The sequence below is a fragment of the Lepidochelys kempii genome, chromosome 13 (assembly GCF_965140285.1).
Source record: "Lepidochelys kempii isolate rLepKem1 chromosome 13, rLepKem1.hap1, whole genome shotgun sequence".
NCBI lineage: Eukaryota > Metazoa > Chordata > Testudines > Cheloniidae > Lepidochelys > Lepidochelys kempii.
The window spans coordinates 35,465,561-35,488,908 of record NC_136392.1 but is presented as its reverse complement, the minus strand read 5'-3'; the positions used below and the strand labels follow the sequence as shown (position 1 = coordinate 35,488,908).

Sequence of the window (23,348 nt, the reverse complement as noted above, 5' to 3'; positions counted from 1 at the left end):
ACGCCTGATTTACAATAATATGAAGTGCAAAGGTCCTGGGAACAATCTGGGATCTTTATTCATTGGCTTTTCAAATAGAGTTCATTCACCTCACAGGGTGCATCTGAAAGCTCTGTGTCTTAACAATGCCATCTCCAGATGGACTGAACCCAGGAATGCCAGATCTGTAAGCACACACCGTACTGCCGGCACTAAAGAACCGGCTACCACAGATGAAAGTCTGCAGAAGACTCATCATTAAAATTGCGAGTCTTTCATGGAGGTCACAGAAGTCACAGATTCCATGATTTTCAAGGACCTCTATGACTTCTGCAGCACCCAGTGTGGCTGATACCAGGGCTGTCTGAGCAGCTGAGGAAGCCCTGGGGCCAGCCGCACTGGCTTCTGCTCGGGCAGCCCCAGGGGTTAGCTGCTTGCGCAGCTCCGGGGCCAGTGGTACTGGCCACTGATCGGGCAGCCCTAGGCAGCTGGCCCCAGGGGCTGCTGGAGCAGCACCAGTCTCGGGCACTGCCCCGGGGCTGCAGCAGGCTCCTGGGCCACCCCTCCAAGCAGCAGTGAGGCCCCAGTCCACACAGTCCCCTGAGCAGCAGCAGCGGTGCCCCAGAGTTCCTAAGATTTAGTCATATGTATTTATAGTGTGAATTTTTGTTCATTGCCCGTGACCTGTCCATGATTTTATTAAAAATACCCATAACTAAATCTCAGCCTTACTCATCACTTATATGTGGTATAGTCACTAGAGGGAGACAAACAGCCAGGCGGGGCTACCATGGGTTGTACAGTGCCCCTGGCTGAGGAAGCTTGTCCAAACAGCACAGATCAATATCAATTTAAATCCCTCTAGGGGCCAGCACTTTGCCACTCCGTTTGCTCCTTCTCAACCAGATGGACTACGAGGATTGGACTTAAGATTCTGCAATATGTGGCTTTTCACACCATGAATATTAGAGTCTTCCTGTTCATATTAATACCCAGCTCCCATAAGAAGTTGAAAATACTGGACAGGATTCTACTCCCCATTATACCTTTGGACCGACTCCAAAGACTCCAGTGGAGCCTTGCTGGATTGGAAGAGGAAACTCACCATTACTCATTCTTCTTGTTTTCATTTTTATCTATGCTTTCAAAATCAGAATTTACCAGCAAAAAACTTTATCAAAATATTCTGTTGATCCAAAATATTGTTTTCTGTTAAAAATATTGATAACAATTTCAACATTTTCAATAATGTTTTCACGAAAAAACCCACACACACACCTTTGGAATAAAAATGACCCCCCCCCAAAACTAGTTTATTATTTTTCTAACCTGTCTATGTATAAAGTGTGATAAGAGCTAGGGGAGATGGCTTTTACCATAGGTGTCAGGTGCTTGTGCTTTTGCAGGCCATTTCTAGGATGGAGGCACTGTGTGCAAATGGTTTGATTCTATAGGCTTTATTGATTGAATGTGAATTGTGCATCAGGAGACAAGGGCATCTGTCATCACACAGAGCAGAGACTGACTGAGCAATAATTCACAACAGCAAGCAAAAAATGATTTATACCAAGAGAGAATTTTTCTTTGACTAATGCGCAGAATCAGAATTGCTGAACTAAAGTGCAATCAACTTAAGGGGTTAACTCACGAGCTAGGTACTAGTGCTTTCATAGCAGAAGCTGAGAGTCCTCTCCCCACTGTAATCCCAAATAATGACATTTTCCAGCCACGTGACAATTCTGTAGTTCTCAAAATCTACTGGGTGGCTTTAATGTATGTGGGGCATAGATGAGAAACTCTTCTTAAGAGCTTCTCTTCTTGCTGGAGTGAGCCACAATGTATTTGATCTCTTGAAGGATCTTGTCTTTGTTGTTCGACACATTCAGTCTTGCCGACTGGAGGAGTTTGGTGATGTCTCCCACATGGTAGAGACAGCGAACTGGGGTGAATCTAATTCTCCATTCTGTCACATAGGCTAAAAGCAAGAGAGAAAAGATGTGATTACATTTTTAGGATGATAATACTACTGTAGTGTCAATAACAACTAATACTATTATTTTGGTTGTGTTCTAGGGTTCCCAGGCCATCGTGAGAGGAATATCTTGCTTCCGAGACTTAAGGAGAAGAATCAAGTGAGGCTCATGTATGGGGAAAAGGGTTTCACAAATGCTCTACTCCTAATCCAAAAGCATCTGGATGTTTTGTCTACAGCGATCAGCAGTGACATAGTTAATATAGTTGAACTGTCATCTTTAGGGTTCAGAGTCAACAACCTCCTGAACTGAAATGGATACTTTTGCACTTTTCAGAGCTATTGAATCAGGTTTTCTACAGACTTGGAGACTTCCTTTAATTCTATCAAATTGATTCTCCTATTTTCCCTGCTTTCTACCCGTCCCTCAGCTATTCTTTTGTCTCTTTGCTTTTCTCAGTAGTGTCCTATATTGAGCATGTTTGTGAAAAAAACAAGGAGCAGATTCTGCTCTCATTTGCACTAAGGTAAATTAATCTAGAGTACAACCTATGCATCTACCTATCTAGGGATTTCAATGGAAAAAATGGAATTTCGGTGCCTAATTCCATTAGGCTCCCTTAAAAATATTGCCCCTGAGTTCTTATAAGACTCCCATCATTATAGGAACAGAGTAGCTAATGGCATGACACTCTGCATTCACAGTGGATCAAAAATAAAGAGAAATAGAACTTGTACAGAACATATGGGTGTCTGAGCTGGTGTAACTCACATGCCCAGACAGCTGAGAGAAGGTTAAAAGTTTTCCCACTTTTAGACTCCTTTGCATTCCTTTCTGAATTTCTCTTTATATGCCAGACTCATCTCTTCATTGCACTAGTGTAAATCTACATTTATTCCTTCAACTTCATTTGTGTAACAGAGAGAAGATGTGGTCCCTGTGTCTAGACGGGAGCTAAAGAAAGAAGGTGCCTGATTCTGAGCTCAAGGAGTCATTTGATGAAACTGAAAATCTGTAAATGTAAAAATCATAAAAGCAAAGAGTTTTATTTATACACAACAAAAAATAACCTATGGGACTCACTGCACATAACATTAAAGCCAAGAGTACAGTAGGATTCAAAACACAGGTAGACAACTTCATGAATATTTTCAAGATTCACATTTAAATTAGTTAATATTTTTTAAAAAATGGAAGCGATATAGGCCAGATTTTGAAATGTATTGAGTTGTGGAAAGATAAAGATAGGCAACTGGTGAGATTTTCAAAAGCAGCTGAGTAGGTTAGGTGCCTAATTCACCTAGGCACTTTATAAATCCCACTAGGTGGCTACCTTCATCTGTGGACACCTACATACATTTAAAAATTTGGCTTAAAATGTTTAGAAATCAGAGCCAACCCCACCCCACCCCCCACAGAGTCTAGTGACAAACATCCCCTATGGCAGATAATTCTATAACTACATAATCTGTGATTTCTCACAACTTCCTCTTAAGCTTCTATTACTGGATACCCTCTTTAACATAGGATAATGGACTAGATAAATCTGACATTTTATCCCATTCCCTATGTCCCTTTGCTACCTTACCCAAGAGCAAACCAGACGCAGCAGTATTTAACTCATCCATGTAAGTGAAAGGACAGTGAGGTCAGTAGCCTTTAAGAAAATGGGTGTGACATGAAAGTTACCTGGACAATTCACTTTGTTGAAAAGTGGGAAGTGCATGACGGTAGGTGCACCCTCTCCTCTGAAGATGTAGCAGTCGGAGGGGTTATCTGGCTCTTGGAGCAATTTCTCGTCTATCTCAGGAAATGGGATGCAGTTTTCTTTACAGTATTTGGCAGTTTGCTTGAGGGCCTGTAAGTGAAGGTATCGTGATTATTTTATTGAAGAGAACTGCTGTCCACAAGACCAGATAGCTCAAAACAGATAGCTCAAAATCAAACTTTCTCTCTGAGTCCTCTACTAATTGACTACGCAGAAAACCTCCAGTGGAAACCATACCCTCTGCTCTTGGGATAGGAAGAATGTTTGTGTAGCAATGCATGACTGTCTACAAGGAAACCCCATAGCTGGGATTTCCAAAGAAGCTTAAAGGAGCATGAATTTATCTCCCAGGAAAAGTCAATATGGGTTGGACACTGAACTCACTTAAGAGCCTTTAAAAATCTCAGCCCACAGCCGTAAGCATAGATCAAACATGGCACACTGAGTTCAGTACCCAAGAACAGAGCTAGAAGGTTCACAGCAGCCCATAACTGTTCAACTGGGATAGATCTCAGTGGTTCAGTAGGACCTGAAGGAGCGCTCCATGTAAGCTTGAAAGCTTGTCTCTTGCACAATGCTAGAAGGTCCAGTAAAAGAAATTACCTCACCCACCTTGGTACAGTAGGAGACATGGGTCAATATTCATCTCCAGTACTCGACACATGAATGCTCAAGGCTACCAAAGGTTCATCTTTCACTTAAGGTGAAAAACAGATTTCCTTCTTTAAGGTCACTATGAGGTATATTTTCTAAGGCACACATGGGAATGTGTTGTCCTGCTTCCATTGATTAAGTCACAAAACTGTCCTGATGAAGTGAGCTGTAGCTCACGAAAGCTTATGCTCAAATAAATTGGTTAGTCTCTAAGGTGCCACAAGTACTCCTTTTCTTTTTGAAAACTGTCCATTGTGCATTTGAAAATCTCCTCCTGTAGAGAGCCATTGGGTCCTGGGACACCTCGCAAAAGTATTAGTGTTGACTCAAGTCGGCTGACCAACTTGCTACTTGGAATGTAGGATTCTTTCCACTAAACATTTCCCCAGCAGGTTAGAAGGGGATGGGATTCTTTGCTCCCTTCTTGTCCTGAACTGTTTTCCAGAAATAAAGTAAAGAAAATACTGTTAGATTTTTTTTTTTTAGATTGGAAATTTCTTTGTTTCTTTCTTTGGATTCTTATCTCTTGGGGTCAGGGACAATGTATTTTTCTGTGTTCAAATATCACCTGGCAATGGCCCCTCATTCCTAATTTGAATGACTGTAGAAATGTAATAATGATAGGAGTTACCTTAAATGGTTCAAAAGGGCCATAGTCGAAGGAGAGGATCAGTTTCACTTTCCTTTCCGGGCGGAGAACCAGAGGGAAAGCACAGTTTATGGCTATTCCAGCATCTACCAAGGAGATGACTTTATCCTTCACCAGCTCAGCAGAGTCAAGAGCAGCTAAAGGAATGTATCCAAAAATAAAGTTTTCATACTAAGAAATTAGAATCTGCACCTTGCCAGTGGCAGGATTAATAAATAATATTCACTGCAGCGGTGCTTTGGTAAAGTGTGTGTATCTTCTGCCCTTAAAGTAGAGCCACCTCTTCCCCACCCTCACCCTCTGCTTCCCTTAGTGCCCATTGTACAGTATGGTTGCCCTTTCCTCACCCCTCGCCCTCTGCTGTCCCTAGTGCCTATTATACAGTATAGTTCTCTTATACTTGATCCTTCCATCCACTGGCCATTATACAGCACAACCACCACTTTCTCCTTCCTGCTATTTACAGGGCATCATTATAGGCACATCTGGAAGCAACACCTATCATTTAGGTTGCCTAACACTTCCCGTTCCATGTTTTCAATTTTCTTATGAGTTCAGGGAATGGGGGGAATAGTATATAGCCCTGGAATTAAAGCTCTATTATAATGCCGATGCAGAAGGCAGCTTTACTGGAATTTCATGGGGAAGCTTAATTCATAGAACCATAGTATCATAGAATATAAGGGTTGGAAGGGACCTCAGGAGGTCATCTAGTCCAACCCCCTGCTCAAAGCAGGACCAATCCCCAACTAAATCATCCCAGCCAGGGCTTTGTCAAGCCTGACCTTAAAAATATCTAAGGAAGGAGATTCCACCACCTCCCTCAGTAACCCATTCCAGTGTTTCACTACCCTCCTAGTGAAAAAGTTCTTCCTAATATCCAACCTAAATCTCCGCCACTGCAACTTGAGACCATTACTCCTTGTTCTGTCATCTGCTACCACTGAGAACAGTCTAGAGCCATCTTCTTTGGAACCCCCTTTCAGGCAGCTGAAAGCAGCTATCAAATCCCCCCTCATTCTTTTCTTCCGCAGACTAAACAATCCCAGTTCCCTCAGCCTCTCCTCAAAAGTCATGTGTTCTAGTCCCCTCATCATTTTTGTTGCCCTCCGCTGGACTCTTTCCAATTTTACCACATCCTTCTTGTAGTGTGGGGCCCAAAACTGGACACAGTACTCCAGATGAGGCCTCACCAATGTCGAATAGAGGGGAATGATCACGTCCCTCGATCTGCCGGCAATGCCCCTACGTATACAGCCCCAAATGCCATTGGCCTTCTTGGCAACAAGGGCACACTGTTGACTCATATCCAGCTGCTCGTCCACTGTCACCCCTAGGTCCTTCTCTGCAGAACTGCTGCCTAGCCATTCGGTCCCTAGTCTGTAGCGGTGCATGGGGTTCTTCCGTCCGAAGTGCAGGACTCCACACTTGTCCTTGTTGAACCTCATCAGACTTCTTTTGGCCCAATCCTCTCATTAGTCTAGGTCCCTCTGTATCCTATCCCTACTCTCCAGCATATCTACCTCTCCTCCCAGTTTAGTGTCATCTGCAAACTTGCTGAGGGTGCAATCCACACCATCCTCCAGATCATTTATGAAGATATTGAACAAAACCAGCCCCGGGACCGACCCTTGGGGCACTCCACTTGATAGCGGCTGCCAGCTAGACATGGAGCCATTGATCACTGCCCATTGAGCCCGACAATCTAGCCAACTTTCTATCCACCTTATAGTCCATTCATCCAGCCCATACTTTTTTAACTTGCTGGCAAGAATACTGTGGGAGACCGTGACAAAAGCTTTGCTAAAGTCAAGGAACAACACACCCACTGCTTTCCCCTCATCCACAGAGCCAGTTATCTCGTCATAGAAGGCAATTAGAATAGTCAGGCATGCCTTGCCCTTGGTGAATCCATGCTGACTGTTCCTGATCACTTTCCTCTCCTCTAAGTGCTTCAGAATTGATTCTTTGAGGACCTGCTCCATGATTTTTCCAGGGACTGAGGTGAGGCTGACTGGCCTGTAGTTCCCTGGATCCTCCTTCTTCCCTTTTTTAAAGATGGGCACTACATTAGCCTTTTTCCAGTCATCTGGGACTTCCCCCGATCGCCATGAGTTTTCAAAGATAATGGCCAATGGCTCTGCAATCACATCCGCCAACTCCTTTAGCACTCTCGGATGCAGCGCATCCGGCCCCATGGACTTGTGCACGTCCAGCTTTTCTAAATAGTCCCGAACCACTTCTTTCTCCACAGAGGGCTGGTCACCTCCTCCCCATGCTGTGCTGCCCAGTGCAGTAGTCTGGGAGCTGACCTTGTTCGTGAAGACAGAGGCAAAAAAAACATTGGGTACATTAGCTTTTTCCACATCCTCTGTCACTAGGTTGCCTCTACCATTCAGTAAGGGGCCCACACTTTCCTTGACTTTCTTCTTGTTCCTAACATACCTGAAGAAACCCTTCTTGTTACTCTTGACATCTTTTGCCAGCTGCAACTCCAGGTGTGATTTGGCCTTTGTGATTTCACTCCTGCATCCCCGAGCAATATTTTTATACTCTTCCCTGGTCATTTGTCCAATCTTCTACTTCTTGTAAGCTTTTTTTGTGTGTTCAAGATCAGCAAGGATTTCCCTGTTAAGCCAAGCTGGTCACCTGCCATATTTACTATTCTTTCTAGACATCAGGATGGTTTGTCCCTGTAACCTCAATAAAGATTCTTTAAAATACAGCCAGCTCTCCTGGACTCCTTTCCCCCTCATGTTATTCTCCCAGGGGATCCTGCCCATCAGTTCCCGGAGGGAGTCAAAGTCTGCTTTTCTGAAGTCCAGGGTCCGTATTCTGCTGCTTTCCTTTCTTCCCTGTGTCAGGATCCTGAACTCAACCATCTCATGGTCACTGCCTCCCAGGTTCCCATCCACTTTAGCTTCCCCTACTAATTCTTCCCGGTTTGTGAGCAGCAGGTCAAGAAGAGCTCTGCCCCTAGTTGGTTCCTCCAGCACTTGCACCAGGAAATTGTCCCCTACCCTTTCCAAAAACTTCTTGGATTGTCTGTGCACCGCTGTATTGCTCTCCCAGCAGATATCAAGGAATTCAGCAGAATTCTGAATTGTCCTAACATTTGAGTGCTTGACTTTACAATTTTAACATAATATTTAGAATATAATACTTTGGCTTGAAAGTATTAGATTTTATTGGTCAGTTACCATGGATTTCACTCTTTCTATATAAACCAATGAAAACCTGTTTCCACTGATAATCAAAATTTACTGATAAACAAAATATGAAAAATGCTTCTTGAGAATTTAAAGTCAAAATCCAGTGATTTAGACTTTTGATTTAGGGCAGTTATAAAATAGACTAGAGAATTAACATTAAAAACCAGAATGATTTGTTGATTTAAGGATATTTAGTTTGTACATTTTGGCATATGATGTTGACAGTTTGTGTTTTAATGGTTTAAATAATCATTTGATTCTCCTCTTTATTTTCATCAACCATGAAGATTTAAATTGGTAAGACTAAAAAATGTTTAAAATCTATATTTTCATGCTACTGAAAATTTAAATTAATAAAAATCTTAAAAATGCTTAAAGTAAACAATGACACTGTCTGTCAAAATTTAAAAATAAACATTGAATTCTTCTAACCGTAAAAATACCGTATAGGAAGACAACCCTTTCTCATGTTTCTGTGTGATGTATTTACTGTCAGAACGGGACCCTAGGAAAAGGAGACATCCACACCACAGAGTCTGTAAACCCATTTTTTACTTACAGCATTTGTAAAGAAAGTTATTGTTCGTTCCCCATTTCCAGGTCAAGAGACCATGAGTGGTTTTTTGCCACATTCTAGCGAAATCCACCACTGAGCCTGTGAGAGGGCACAAACCAGAATTCAAATATCAGATCTATCTATCTATCTATCTATCTATATATATATTCAGGAACTTCTGAAAACCAGCAGAGTTTTTCTTATCTCTTATTTGCTAGTGCCAACCAGGAGCTGTGGGAACAATCACAGCAGAGCAAAAGTTGTGGAATTTTCAGAATCCTGGATTCCCTCATTGTACCACATAATGACCCCCACACACTTATCTGGTTTGAGATGTGTCAGCTGTCAAGTTCTCCCCTGTACAGAACACCTGATGGTAGTATAAACCATTTCCTATATTCCACTATGTAAGATATGTGGCCCAGTTCCTTTAGCTGCTGATTTGAGCTGTGCAAATAACTGAATTTTGGTTTCACTGTCGAACAAACAATTGTAATTAAAAAATCCCAAATGATTTTTTTTTAAATTTCAGTGAAAAGAGAAAGAAAACAAAAAAATCATTGTATGTAGAATTAAATGTTTGGCTTTACTCAGAATGAAATATTTTATTTTGGTTTTTGAGTTCTAAAAGTTTTTTTTAAGTGAAATTGAACCAAATTTTTTTACTAATTTTCTTAAAAAACTGTTTTTATCCAAAAAATCAAAACATTTCACTTTGAAAATTTCAGTATGAAATATTTGGTGTGGTTTTTTTCTGATTTGTTTTTGTTGTAAAATAAACAGTTTCGCAAATTTGATGCAAATTCATGAAATATTATAATCATAGAATCTCAGGGTTGGAAGGGACCTCAGGAGGTCATCTAGTCCAACCCCCTGCTCAAAGCAGGACCAATCCCCCAGTTTTTGTCCCAGATCCCTAAATGGCCCCCTCAAGGATTGAACTCACAACCCTGGGTTTAGCAGGCCAATACTCAAACCATGGCTGACCCAAACGTGCTTTTTTCAGGAAAGAAAATTGAGCTGAAAAATTTCACCCCCTTCTAATGCTGAGTTCCCTCAACTCCCACTAGAATTGGTTTGAGCTGAGGAAACACAACCTTCAATTGTTAAACACTAAAAATCGTCAAAATCCAAATACGGCCCACTTATAATAATAATAATTTGAGTCAATCTAAACATTTTGGTCAACACAAAATGGCTTTTAGATGCCTAAGTGCTTCTGAAAATACCACTAGGCACCTAAATATCTTTGAAAATCTGGTGCTATGTGACTTAGGGGCAAAGTCCTACTGAAAGTCAACAGGGTTTGTACTCTGACCTCCTTTTCATGCCTTTTGAAAACTTCACCATATATCTGTCATGGTGCATCAGATCCACATCTCTAAGCAGAAATAATCACATTGCACTACCTGAAAAGGACATTTTAAAAACACAATCATTGATATTGGTGAAGGGGCCCAGAAACTTTCATAAAGGGCACGACAGAAAACCTGAACATAAACAAGGCTATTCCGGAACAGCTTTGTGCTGAGCAGACATTTTTCAAAAAATGACAACATAAAAATTATTATTCATGAGGAAGGGTGAACAAGAGCCGAGGGATTTGTTTAACTGAACAGTTCACTGGGCCTGAGTCTCTTTTCACAAAGATGCCAATAACTCCTCATGCAGCAGTGTAAAAGAGGAATTTCAAACTCAATCCACAGGGGATTAAAATAATTTACCTACTCCACCTTTAATGTTTTCAGTAATTGACTTGTTCTTCGTATCTGAAAAATATATTTGGGTTATCAATCACTGCATACTATCATTGACAATAATGCAATCACCTAGGCAACAACATTCAGGGTACAATGATTAAGGCCAAGTTTGCATTTCCTGCAGGTTGTAAGTATCATAAGAAAGAAAAAAATGGGAGAAATGTATGATCTGATATGCAGTATCTTCAATTCTCCTACTAGGCTGAGTCAATGTCTTGCCACTTTCTCCTTTAAAATATATAGACAATATATGGATGGATCTAGACTGTTCTCAGTTAAAAATAAAAATAAATAAGTGCTGTCAGCACTTAGCTCAGCATGTTCCTTGGAGCCAGATCTCCTTAGGGCTTGCAGCTGGGCACCCTGCTGAGTACCTGTGTCTCTACCCCTGGCCTCCTGGCCAGAGAGAAGGCTGCAGCCAGCATTTTGGCAGGGCCTTAAAGGGCCCCTGCCATGCCACATAACTCCAATGACTTCCTCTTCCTAACATATGCCACTGTTGCAGAGAATAGCATATGACTACAGAATGCCAAAGTCCTATAAGCTTCAGTATTCTCTCTATATATAAAAAGAAAAGGAGTACTTGTGGCACCTTAGAGACTAACCAATTTATTTGAGCATAAGCTTTCGTGAGCTACAGCTCACTTCATCGGATGCTGTAGCTCATGAAAGCTTATGCTCAAATAAATTGGTTAGTCTCTAAGGTGCCACAAGTACTCCTTTCTTTTTGTGAATACAGACTAACACGGCTGTTACTCTGAAACCTCTCTCTCTATATAGGTTTAAAGCCAGAAGGGACCATTAGATCACCTAGTCTGATCTATTGCATAGCATAGGCCACACAATTTCATCCAGTTACTTTCACCGAGCCTGGTAACTTGTGTTTGACTAAAGTATCTCTTCCAGAAAGGCATCCAATCAGACTTTGAAGCCAAAGAGATTGAGATTCCACCACTTCCCTTGGGAGTTTGTTCCAATGGTTAATCACTCTCATCATTAATAGGTGTGCCTTATTTCTCACTTTGATTTGTCTCACTTTAACTTCCCGCCATTGCTTCTTTTTATGCCTTTCCCTGCTAGATTCAAGAGTATGCCTGTATTTTATCACTGTGAAAGTGCACTGGACCCTCACTAGAACGCGGGGTCAGGATCCATGAGTGATACCACATTAACGTGGGGACAGCATTATAGTGGAGGCCACGTTACCATGGATCCCAATTTAAATATTTAAATTTGGGATCCATCGCCAGGACCGCACTATATACAAATCCGTGCTATAGTGATGCGCGCTCTAGTGAGGGTCCGCTGTATTTAAACACCATAATCTAGTCACCTCTTGGACTTCTTTTTCATATATTAAACAGACTGATCTCCTTAAATTTCTCACTGTATAAGACTTGGCATAATTTTTGTGACACTTCTCTGCATTCATCTCCAATGTTTCAGTGACCCATTTTCAAATATGGACACCAGAACCAGAGACAGAATTCAAGTATCAATTTCAGGCAGTGGATTGGGAATCAACTCAAGCCAGTTCTACTCCTGCCTTTGCCAAAAGTTTTCTAGGTGATATTTGAGAAGTCACTTAGGCTGGGATTTGTAAGGGATTGAACACTCATATCCCACTGAACATCAATTTTAATTTGTTGAGATACCTTTGAATTTCCCAACTTTATTTCTCATTGAACCTCAGTTCCCCATCCTGAATTTTTGAAAGCTTCTCAGATACTTTGGTGGTAACCATCAAAGAGTTGCCTATATTATTTAAGAAACAGGAGCTTCCCAGGAGGCTTTGGTTCTGAGCACACACTTAGAAAACAGAGAACATGAGCATTACTCATGAGACTATATCATTAACAATCTGGATATGATTATCCTCTCAAGCAGGAGCAGATCAGAAGCAATTCCACTGTTGGTAGTGCTAGTCTGAAAATGTGGTAGTGCTCACTTTACTTGTAAGGGGTTTCCTGATCAGGCTTGTAGGCTATTGGGCTCTAAGGGAGGCATGTGATCTAGGTTTTTAAGCAGTCATTCTGAATAAAGCCAGCCTAGATCAAGGTGGGGAGAGTTTTGCCTCTCTGATTTAGGGGGCAGCCTGCTTTTTCTCTCTCTGTTTTTATTTCCTGAGTATTGAGGTTCTGGATTTTTTAAAAAAATAATGTAATATTACACTGCAACCTTCCAGCAAGAGTTTTTAATGTTTTTATCCAACTTCTCTGTTTGAATGCTATGAACATAAAAGCAGTTACAGCTACAGGGTCAGAGCGAGAGATCCAGAATTATACACACCTACCTGGTGAAAAGCCACCTGGTGAAGCTCCTGCTGGCTCACTCTGCAATGAGCCTTCCATATCACCTGAAAATGTCATAAGGATTTCCAGTCATTTCACACAGCCACAGACAACAATATAATAATTTAAGAACCAGTATTCAGGTTACAATGATGACATTTGCTAGTAACAGAAGGACAAAAATATTAGTTGAGCTACAGCAGAATTGAGTTCCCCTTCTGCTACTGCTAATCTGGGGTTGCCTCCACATTTTTTCCTTTTCCAGAAATTGAAAAATTATCCTTTACTGTGTGTCCACATTGCAAAAATCAGTGTTAAAAAGTGTTATAATTACATGCTATCACTTTCCTTGTAAGAGGTTTCCTGGTCATATTTGCAGGTTAAAGGACTTTGAGGGAAGCATGCAATGTGGGTGTTTCAGCACTCAGTCTACAAAGAAGCAGCCTGGAGCAAGATGGTTGAGTTGTGCCAGCTTGCCTTAACAAGCAGCCTGCTTTTTCTCTCTCTGTTTTTGTTTCTTGTGTGGAAAGGTTCTGCATTTTCAGAAAAACATGGTGATACCTCGCAACCTTGGAGCAAAATTATGCAATTTTTAATCTAACTTCTCTGTTTGAATGCTATGAACATAAAAGCAGTTACAACTGTAAGGTCAGGGTGAGAGATCCAGGAAGATATACACTTACCTAGTGAAAAGCCACCTGGTGCAGATCCTGCTGGCTTACACTGTAATGCACCTTCCATATCACCTGAAAATGTCATAAGGATTTCCAGTCATTTCACACAGCCACAGACAATAACATAAACATCTAAGGGCTAGTTTAAACTGAAAACCTAGGTCAGTTTAGCTACTTCACTCACAGGTGTGAAAAATTCACACCTCTGAGAGATGCAGTAAAATGATGTAAGCCCCAGTATAGACACAGGTAGTTTGATGGAAGAATTAGCCTAGTTACCTCCTCTCAAGGGGGAACACTAACTACAATGATGGAAAAAACCCTTCCATCGGTCCAGGAAGTATTGACAAGACAGCACTACAGTGACACAACTGTAGTGCCATAGCTATGCCATTTTAACATCTGTAGATGTGTAGACAAAGCTTAAGAAACAACACACAGAGTACAATGAAGATATTGTCAAGTAGCCCAAGGACAAAGTTGTTAGTTGAAATGCCTCAGGATAGATTCTTCCCCCTCCTTCCCTACCTCTAGTCTGGGATGTCTCCACATTTTGCCATTTTTTTTTTTTTACTTTTCATCTGAAAAAAAAATTATCCCTTCCTCTGTGTCCACATGGCTACAATCAGGGCTTGTCTACATTATCCGCTGCATTGGCAGGCAGTGATTGATCCAGCAAGGGTCGATTTATCGCATCTAGTCTAGACGCGATAAATCAACTGCCGAGCACTCTCCCGTTGACTCTGGTACTCCACCAGGGTGAGAGGCGCAGGCGGAGGCGATGGGAGAGTGTCAGCCATTGACTTACTGCAATGAAGTGCGGTAAGTAGATCTAAGTACGTCGACTTCAGCTACGTTATTCATGTAGCTGAAGTTGCGTAACTTAGATCAATCCCCCCGCCCTCTTAGTGAAGACCAAGCCTCAGTGTCCAAATTTTATTATTTCTCTTCTCAACTACTGCAGCCTTTTCCTCTATTGTCTCACAAAAACATTCATTAATCCACCTATGGTTGGACCAAAATTCTACCCCAATATCATCTTCCTCATTGTCTGGCAAGATGGCCACATCACCTCGAGGGCTGTTTGAAAGTTTTCTGTCAAAACTATTTTTAAATAGTTTTAGCTGCAAAATTAGGGTGTGGGGAGTTTGGGTTGTCGGGGACATTATTATGAATATCCCCAAAATGTCAATGAAAACAGAAATGTTATATATTTAAAATAATTCCATTTAATCAAACAGTTATTTTTCACACACACACACACATACACACACACACAACAAGGTCTAGTTTGTTGATTAGCACCATAATGAATTCCATAAATAAAAAATTCTATATTTACAAAATGGTTTCTTCTTTAGCCATCATCCTGGGGCTGGTTTTGTTCAAAATCTTTATTAATGATCTGGATGATGGGATGGATTGCACCCTCAGCACTAAGCTGTGGGAGAGGTAGATACACTGGAGGGTAGGGATAGGTTCCAGAGTGACCTAGAAAAATTGGAGGATTGGGCCAAAGTAAATCTAATGAGGTTCAACAAGGACAAGTGGAGAGTCCTGCACTTAGGATGGAAGAATCCCATGCTCTGATACAGGCTGGCTAAGCAGCAGTTCTGCAGAAAAGGACCTGGACATTACAGTGGATGAGAAGCTGGATATGAGTCAACAGTGTGCCCTTGTTGCCAAGAAGGCTAACAGCATATTTGGCTATATTAGTAGGTACATTGCCAGCTGTCAAGGTTCCTTCCCCACCCTGAACTCTAGGGTACAGATGTGGGGACCTGCATGAAAACCTCCTAAGCTTACTTTTACCAGCTTAGGTTAAAACTTCCCCAAGGTACAAATTAATTTTACCCTTTTCCCTTGGAATTTCCACTGCCACCACCAAACTTTAACTGGGTTTACTGGGAAACGTAGTTTGGACACGTCATTCCCCCCAAAATCCTCCCAACCCTTGCACCCCACTTCCTGGGGAAGGTTTGGTAAAAATCCTCACCAATTTGCATAGGTGACCACAGACCCAAACCCTTGGATCTTAGAACAATGAAAAAGCATTCAGTTTCCTTACAAGAAGACTTTTAATAGAAGTAAAGGAATCACCTCTGTAAAATCAGGATAGTAGATACCTTACAGGGTAATTAGATTCAAAACATAGAGAATCCCTCTAGGCAAAACCTTAAGTTACAAAAAAGACACACAGACAGGAATAGTCATTCTATTCAGCACAGTTCTTTTCTCAGCCATTTAAAGAAATCATAATCTAACACACAGCTAGCTAGATTACTTACTAAAAGTTCTAAGACTACATTCCTGTTCTGTACCCAGCAAAAGCAGCATACAGACAGACACAGACCATTTGTTTTTTCTCCCTCCTCCCAGCTTTTGAAAGTATCTTGTCTCCTCATTGGTCATTTTGGTCAGGTGCCAGCGAGGTTACCTTTAGCTTCTTAACCCTTTACAGGTGAGAGGATTTTTCCTCTGGCCAGGAGGGATTTTAAAGGGGTTTACCCTTCCCTTTATATTTATGACACGCCCCCCCAAATCTCAGCTAGGGTGAAATGCTGGCTGGGATTTCTTCCTGGAGCTCTAGGAAAAACAGAGTTAATAAGACACATGCACCTCTAAATATACTACCAAGTACATAAAGACTAACAATATTTTCCACATCTCAAGGATGATTTTAACCAGTTGATTCTGGGAAATTTTCACGGGAGAGTGCATCAGCCACTTTGTTAGAAGCTCCTGAGATGTGTTGGATGTCGAAATCAAAATCTTGGAGAGCTAAACTGCACCGAATAAGTTTTTTGTTATTTCCCATGGCAGTATGAAGCCACTGTAGTGCAGCATGGTCGGTTTGCAGGTGGAAATGCCGTCCCCAAACATATGGGCATAGCTTTTCCAGGGCGTAGACAATGGCGTAACATTCTTTTTCACTGACTGACCAGTTGCTTTCCCTCTCAGACAGTTTTTTCCTGAGAAACACTACAGGGTGGAATTCTTGATCAGGTCCTTTCTGAATTAAAACTGCTCCCACACCACGCTCGGACACATCTGTGGTTACTAGGAATGGTTTGTCAAAGTCTGGGGCCTTTAGTACAGGGTCAGACATGAGTGTCGCTTTAAGCTGGTTAAAGGCCTTCTGACACTTTTTGGTCCACTGAATGGCATTTGGCTGTTTCTTTTTGGTTAGGTCTGTCAGTGGGGTGGCGATTTGGCTGTATTGCGGTACAAAATCTTCTGTAATAACCGGCCAAGCCTAAGAAGGATTGAACCTGTTTCTTTGACTTTGGGACAGGCCACTTTTGGATAGCGTCCACTTTGGCCTGTAGGGGGCTGATAGTTCCTTGACCCACCTGGTGTCCAAGGTAAGTCACTCTGTTGAGGCCTATTTGACACTTCTTAGCCTTAACAGTTTGTCCTGCCTCCCTTATGCGCTCAAGGACTTTTTGTAGATGTTCCAGGTGTTCTGCCCAGGAATCCAAAAATATGGCCACATCGTCAAGGTAGGCGACTGCATATTCTCCTAATCCCGCTAGATGACCATCTACAAGTCTTTGGAAGGTGGCGGGTGCATTTCGCAGCCCGAAAGGGAGGACATTAAATTCATACAGCCCGAGATGTGTGGTGAAGGCTGACCTTTCCTTGGCGGATTCATCTAGCAGTATTTGCCAGTACCCCTTGGTTAAGTCCAAGGTAGAGATGAACTGGGCCCGTCCCAGTTTCTCTAATAGTTCATCTGTTCATGGCATGGGATAGTTGTCTGGGCAAGTTACAGCATTTAGATTACGGTAGTCCACGCAAAAACGTATCTCCCCTTCTGGTTTGGGAACTAGAACCACTGGAGATGCCCATGCACTTCCAGAGGGGCGGATTACCCCGATCTGTAACATATCCTGGATCCCCTGTTCTATAGCAGTTTTAGCTTGAGGAGACACCCGGTAAGGTTGGACTTTAATTGGGTGAGCATTACCTGTGTCAATGGAGTGGTATGCCCGTTCAGTCAGTTCTGGGGTGGCTGAGAACGTTGGCACGTAGCTAGTGCACAGCTCCTTGATCTGCTGTCGCTGCATACACCCAAGGGTCATGGAGAGGTTCACCTCTTCCACACCACCAGCACTTTTCCCTTCGTAGTAGACACCTTCAGGCCACTCAGCGTTGTCTCCTCCCTCGGCTGTAACCTGACAAACCTTTAATTCTCTGGAATAAAAGGGCTTTAGAGAATTAATGTGGTACACCTTAGCCCTGGTGTTGCTTAGAGCTACTGCTTCCGGCCATCGGGTGGCAAAATCCATGAAAGTCAGTATGTACTACTTTCCTCTGAGTGTCTTTTTTGGAAAAGGACCCAGAATATCCACAGCTACTCGCTGAAATGGAACTTCAATGATGGGGAATGGCTGGAGAGGGGCTTTGACCTGGTCCTGGGGTTTTCCCACTCTTTGGCATACTTCACAAGACCGGACATAGGTAGAAACATCCTTACCCATTCCCTCCCAGTGGAATGACCCCCCCAAATGGTCTTTGGTCCTGTTCACCCCAGCATGGCCACTAGGATGATTGTGGGCTAAGCTCAAGAGCTTGGCCCGGTATTTAGTTGGAACTACCAACTGTCTCTGAGGATGCAAGTGTCTGGGTCTCTGGGACTGGATCCGCTACTGCTGTTGCAGACATTGGCCTGGGGTCCGGGTCCATCACCTCTGACCGGGTCCTGATAGAAGTTTCCGGATCAGAGCTAGGCCTCACGGCTTGTTTAGCCTGGCTGCAGGTGACCATTCCCACCCTCTTGGCCCGCTTCACATGGTTGGCCAAGTCTTCCCCCAACAGCATGGGGATGGGACAATCATCATAGACTGCAAAAGTCCAAGTTCCTGACCAGCTCTGGTACTGGACAGGCAACTTGGCTGTAGACAAATCGAAAGAGTTGGACTTGAAGGGTTGAATCGTCACTTGGATCTCTGAGTTGATTAAATTGGGGTCCACTAAGGAAGCATGGGTAGCTGACACTTGTGCTCCGGTGTCCCTCCACGCGGTGACCTTCTTCCCGCCCACACTCACAGTTTCCCTCCGCTCCAAGGGTATCTGGGAGGTATCTGGGCCTGCGGACCTCTGGTGTGATTCCGGTGCAATGAACTGTAATCTGTTGGGGTTCTTGGGGCAGTTGGCCCTTACATGCCCCAGCTCGTTACATTTAAAACATCGTCCAGCTGACGGGTCACTGGGGCGAGGTGGGTTGCTGGAGAATGGGGTGGTGGGACGATAAGGTGTCTGGAGGGTTCTTCGGGGGGTAGGTGGGGCCTTTGGCGGCTCCCGGTAATAGCGTGTGATCTGGGGTTGTCCCTTCTGGTCTCCACTCCAACAGCGACCAGTTTTCTTCTTCTCTGCCACCTCCACCCATCTGGCTCCAATCTCTCCTGCCTCGATTACAGTTTTGGGCTTCCCATCTAGGATGTATCTTTCTATTTCCTCAGGAACACCCTCTAAGAATTGTTCCATTTGCATTAGGAAGGGCAAATTTACTGGAGATTCAACACTTGCTCCTGATATCCAGGCATCCCAACGTTTCACAATGTGGTAGGCATGTCGGGTAAATGACACGTCTGGTTTCCACCTTAGGGCTCTGAACCTCCGAAGAGACTGCTCGGGTGTGATCCCCATTCTGACTCTCGCCTTGGATTTAAACAGTTCATACTTGTTCATGTGTTCTTTAGGCATTTCAGCTGCCACCTCAACTGAGGGTCCACCGAGCTGCGGCCTCAGCTCTACCATGTATTGGTCGGTAGAGATGCTGTACCCAAGGCAGGCCCTTTCTAAGTTTTCTAAGAAGGCCTCAGTATCATCACCTGCCTTGTAGGTGGGAAACTTTCTGGGATGGGAAGTGGTACCTGGAGAAGGATTGCTAGGGTTTGTTGGTATATTCTGCTGAGCCTTTATCTTCTCCATCTCCTCCACATGCTTCCTCTCTTTTTCCTTTTCCTGCAGTTCTTTGGCCCTTGCCTCCATTTCTTTGGCCCTTGCTTCCATTTCTTTGGCCCTTGCTTCCATAGCTGTCCTGTGAGCAGACACTTGGTGTTGTTCTGCGTCTTTCGCTGCCTCGCTTTCTTTGTCCTTTGCCTCCATTTCTTTGTCCCTTGCCTCCATCTCTTTGTCCTTTGCCTCCATTGCTCTCCTGTGAGCAGCTTCTAGAGCTTTTTCAGCTTCTTTCATTGTCTCCAGTTTAGCTAACTCCAATTTGTGTAGTGCCTTGGTGTCTGTCATCTTTACCTCTCTGTTTTTAACTAACTTTACACCCGAGGGTTAGAAATAAAACAAACAAAACTTGGCTTGTAAAATTTTGCCCTGCTGGAATAGGATACCTATTCTCTGATAGTGATTGTCAGCCTACAGAAAAAGACAATTCCCTTTGTCTCTGCTCTGGCTCCAAATCAAAGCAAAAAAGCTCCACTACTTGGAAACCTCCTTTCCAGCAGCCCCAAAGGAAAAAAAAATTCCTTTTCAAATCTGTGCTCCTTTTAAAAAAAATCAAAATCCTAAAAAAAAAACAAACCCTACCACTTTTGTCTCCAGGCAAATGGGTAGAACACCCCCCTATTTACTTTTAGGGGAAAAAAACCTCTGGTTTGCGAAGACTGTGAATTTCCCTGCAGGAGGTTAAGTACACTTCCTCCAGGCAAAGAAAACCTGCAATTCACAAAGATAATCCCCTTTTGTCTCTGCTCTGGCCCCAAAGCAGAGAAAAAACTAGCTGCTTTCAGTTGGACCTCCTTTCCAGCAGCCCCAAAGGAAAAAAAAATTCCTTTTTAAAATCTGTATTTCTGGCTCAAAAAAATCTCAAATTGATCTCAAAAGGATTTCAGGTTAATCAGCAGCAGATCGAGGGAAGTGATTATTCCCCTCTTTTCGGCACTGGTGAGGCCACATCTGGAGTATTGCGTCCAGTTTTGGGCCCCCCACTTCAGAAAAGATGTGGACTAATTGGAGAGAGTCCAGCGGAGGACAACTAAAATGATCAGGAGCCTGGACACATGACTTACGACCAGAGGCTGAGGGAACTGAGCTTGTTTAGTCTGCAGAAGAGAAGAGTGAAGGGGGATTTGATAGCAGCCTTCAACCACCTGAAGGGGGGTTCCAAATAGGATGGAGCTCAGCTTTTCTCAGTGGTGGCAGATGACAGAACAAGGAGCAATGGTCTCAAGTTGCAGTGCGGGAGGTCTAGGTTGGATATTAGGAAACACTATTTCACTAGGAGTGAGGTGAAGCACTGGAATGGGTTACCAAGGGAGGTGGTGGAATCTCCATCCTTAGAGGTTTTTAAGGCCCAGCTTGACAAAGCTCTGGCTCGGATGATTTAGTTGGTGTTGGTCCTGCTTTGAGCAGGGGATGGGACTAGATGACCTCCTGAGGTCTCTTGCAGCCCTAATCTTCTATGATTCTATGATCCTTTGTCAAACAGAGAATGTGAGAGTTAATATTTATTGGAATGGATAACCAATACTCACAACACAATTTGCCCAATTCAGGTAAAAATCAGAACCAACATTACTCTTGTAAAGAGAGTTACAGGTTTCCAGGAATGTATTGTTATACTGAAACATATTAATGACTGCCATCTGGTATGTATTTGATCTGAAGACATTCATAGACCTCTTCCATGCCAGTGGGCCTGTTATGCATACTTCAGACTCAGAAGGCTCATATAAATCAGCCTAGGTAGGAAATGATTTTCCCATTCCACAAAAATTTTGGAGATTTCCAAAATGTGCCTGTCTTGAATTGATTCAAATAGTCAAATCTCAAAATGCTTTGCAAACTGACATACCTCACCCCTAAAATCAGTTCAGATCAATTGAAATGTTTCATTTAAATAATGTTAATCCTTTTCATTAGTATAAATTAAGTTCACTTTCAAAATGAAAAGCTTTTTAAACTGAAAAAATATTTGTTTAGTTTAAAGTATGCTGAAACAGGATTTTTCATCAATTTCAAAGTATTTTTTCCAGCTTTTTTAGTTGGGGTGTTAATCGAAATTAACACTTTCCAACTGACAGTTTGAGTTTTGTCAAAGTGGCATTTTTCAGGAACAAAAAACTATTTTGTCAAAAAAATTCCCAGTCATCTCTACAATTACACCCTTTTAGTGAAACAAATGCAAACAATGAGAGTATTTCCTATGGCAGGTCAGATTTCAGCCATGCATACTGAATGGCTTCATAAATGATCTGGAGGATGGTGTGGATTGCACTCTCAGCAAATTTGCGGATGATACTAAACTGGGAGGAGTGGTAGATACGCTGGAGGGGAGGGATAGGATACAGAAGGACCTAGACAAATTGGAGGATTGGGCCAAAAGAAATCTGATGAGGTTCAATAAGGATAAGTGCAGGGTCCTGCACTTAGGATGGAAGAATCCAATGCACCGCTACAGACTAGGGACCGAATGGCTAGGAAGCAGTTCTGCGGAAAAGGACCTAGGGGTGACAGTGGACGAGAAGCTGGATATGAGTCAGCAGTGTGCCCTTGTTGCCAAGAAGGCCAATGGCATTTTGGGATGTATAAGTAGGGGCATAGAGAGCAGATCGAGGGACGTGATCATTCCCCTCTATTCGACATTGGTGAGGCCTCATCTGGAGTACTGTGTCCAGTTTTGGGCCCCACACTACAAGAAGGATGTGGAGAGGGTCCAGTGAAGGGCAACAAAAATGATTAGGGGTCTAGAACACATGACTTATGAGGAGAGGCTGAGGGAGCTGGGATTGTTTAGCCTGCAGAAGAGAAGAATGAGGGGGGATTTGATAGCTGCTTTCAACTACCTGAAAGGGGGTTCCAAAGAGGATGGCTCTAGACTGTTCTCAATGGTAGCAGATGACAGAACGAGGAGTAATGGTCTCAAGTTGCAGTGGGGGAGGTTTAGATTGGATATTAGGAAAAACTTTTTCACTAAGAGGGTGGTGAAACACTGGAATGCGTTACCTAGGGAGGTGGTAGAATCTCCTTCCTTAGAGGTTTTTAAGGTCAGGCTTGACAAAGCCCTGGCTGGGATGATTTAACTGGGAATTGGTCCTGCTTCGAGCAGGGGGTTGGACTAGATGACCTTCTGGGGTCCCTTCCAACCCTGATATTCTATGATTCTATGATTCTATGATAATGGTTTCCCTGGTTGTACATGCAGAGGCTACGATATTTATTGAAGGCTGGGTATCAGAGAGGCAGAAGGCCAAGAGATGGAGTTGTGAGCATGACTGTGAAAAGGAAGCACAGAGATTGAGCTGGTTGGGCACAGAGCTCTTTGAGTGACAGACTTGGGGATTTCTGAGGAAGGAAACTGCTCGTTTTTTTGTTTCTACTCTGTTCAGGGAGACATGATTTACCTGACTTGTTTCATCTATTCCTCCCCCAAACAACATGGCCCTGAAGACCCCAACTATTGGCTAACGATGCAGAACAAAACAGGCAGCCATATGTATATACTTACCAGCTTCAGGTTCAAGGGTGGGTGCTGGAAACCCCTCGACTATTCCTTCTGGACAATCTGAAAATGCCATTAGGATTATCAGTTATTTCATGGACAATCACATAATCAACTAGGAAGCAATTCATGTTACAAAGATCACGGTCAAGTCAATATTTTCAAGTTTCAGAAGGAACAAAATTTGTAGAAATTAGAGGAAATCCAATTTTTTTAGCTGAAATAGTTTTTTAACCAAAAAACAAAAGTAAACAAAATAAAATTTCTGCACAGAAACATTTCTGGGGGTTGAATATTTCTATTGTTTTCATGAGTGACTAGAATATGAAAACTGACTTTTTTCAGTAAATTTGTTTTGGTTTTGATAAAAAC

At 42.7% G+C, this 23,348-nt stretch overlaps 1 protein-coding gene across 1 annotated transcript in view; it reads right to left on the bottom strand.

The window, feature by feature from the left end:
- Positions 1-1,438: 1,438 nt before the first annotated feature.
- The window catches only part of LOC140897050 (cytosolic phospholipase A2 gamma), a 44,625-nt gene continuing 22,715 nt past the window's right edge, over positions 1,439-23,348 (bottom strand). The window contains exons 10-17 of the mRNA XM_073309320.1: positions 22,983-23,039; positions 13,526-13,588; positions 12,845-12,907; positions 10,516-10,560; positions 8,795-8,890; positions 5,006-5,160; positions 3,642-3,810; positions 1,439-1,954 (exon numbers count right to left, since the gene is read on the bottom strand). Of these exons, the coding sequence (XP_073165421.1) occupies positions 1,782-1,954; positions 3,642-3,810; positions 5,006-5,160; positions 8,795-8,890; positions 10,516-10,560; positions 12,845-12,907; positions 13,526-13,588; positions 22,983-23,039 (821 nt within the window). The 3' untranslated portion in view covers positions 1,439-1,781. The remainder of the gene's footprint in view (positions 1,955-3,641; positions 3,811-5,005; positions 5,161-8,794; positions 8,891-10,515; positions 10,561-12,844; positions 12,908-13,525; positions 13,589-22,982; positions 23,040-23,348) is intronic.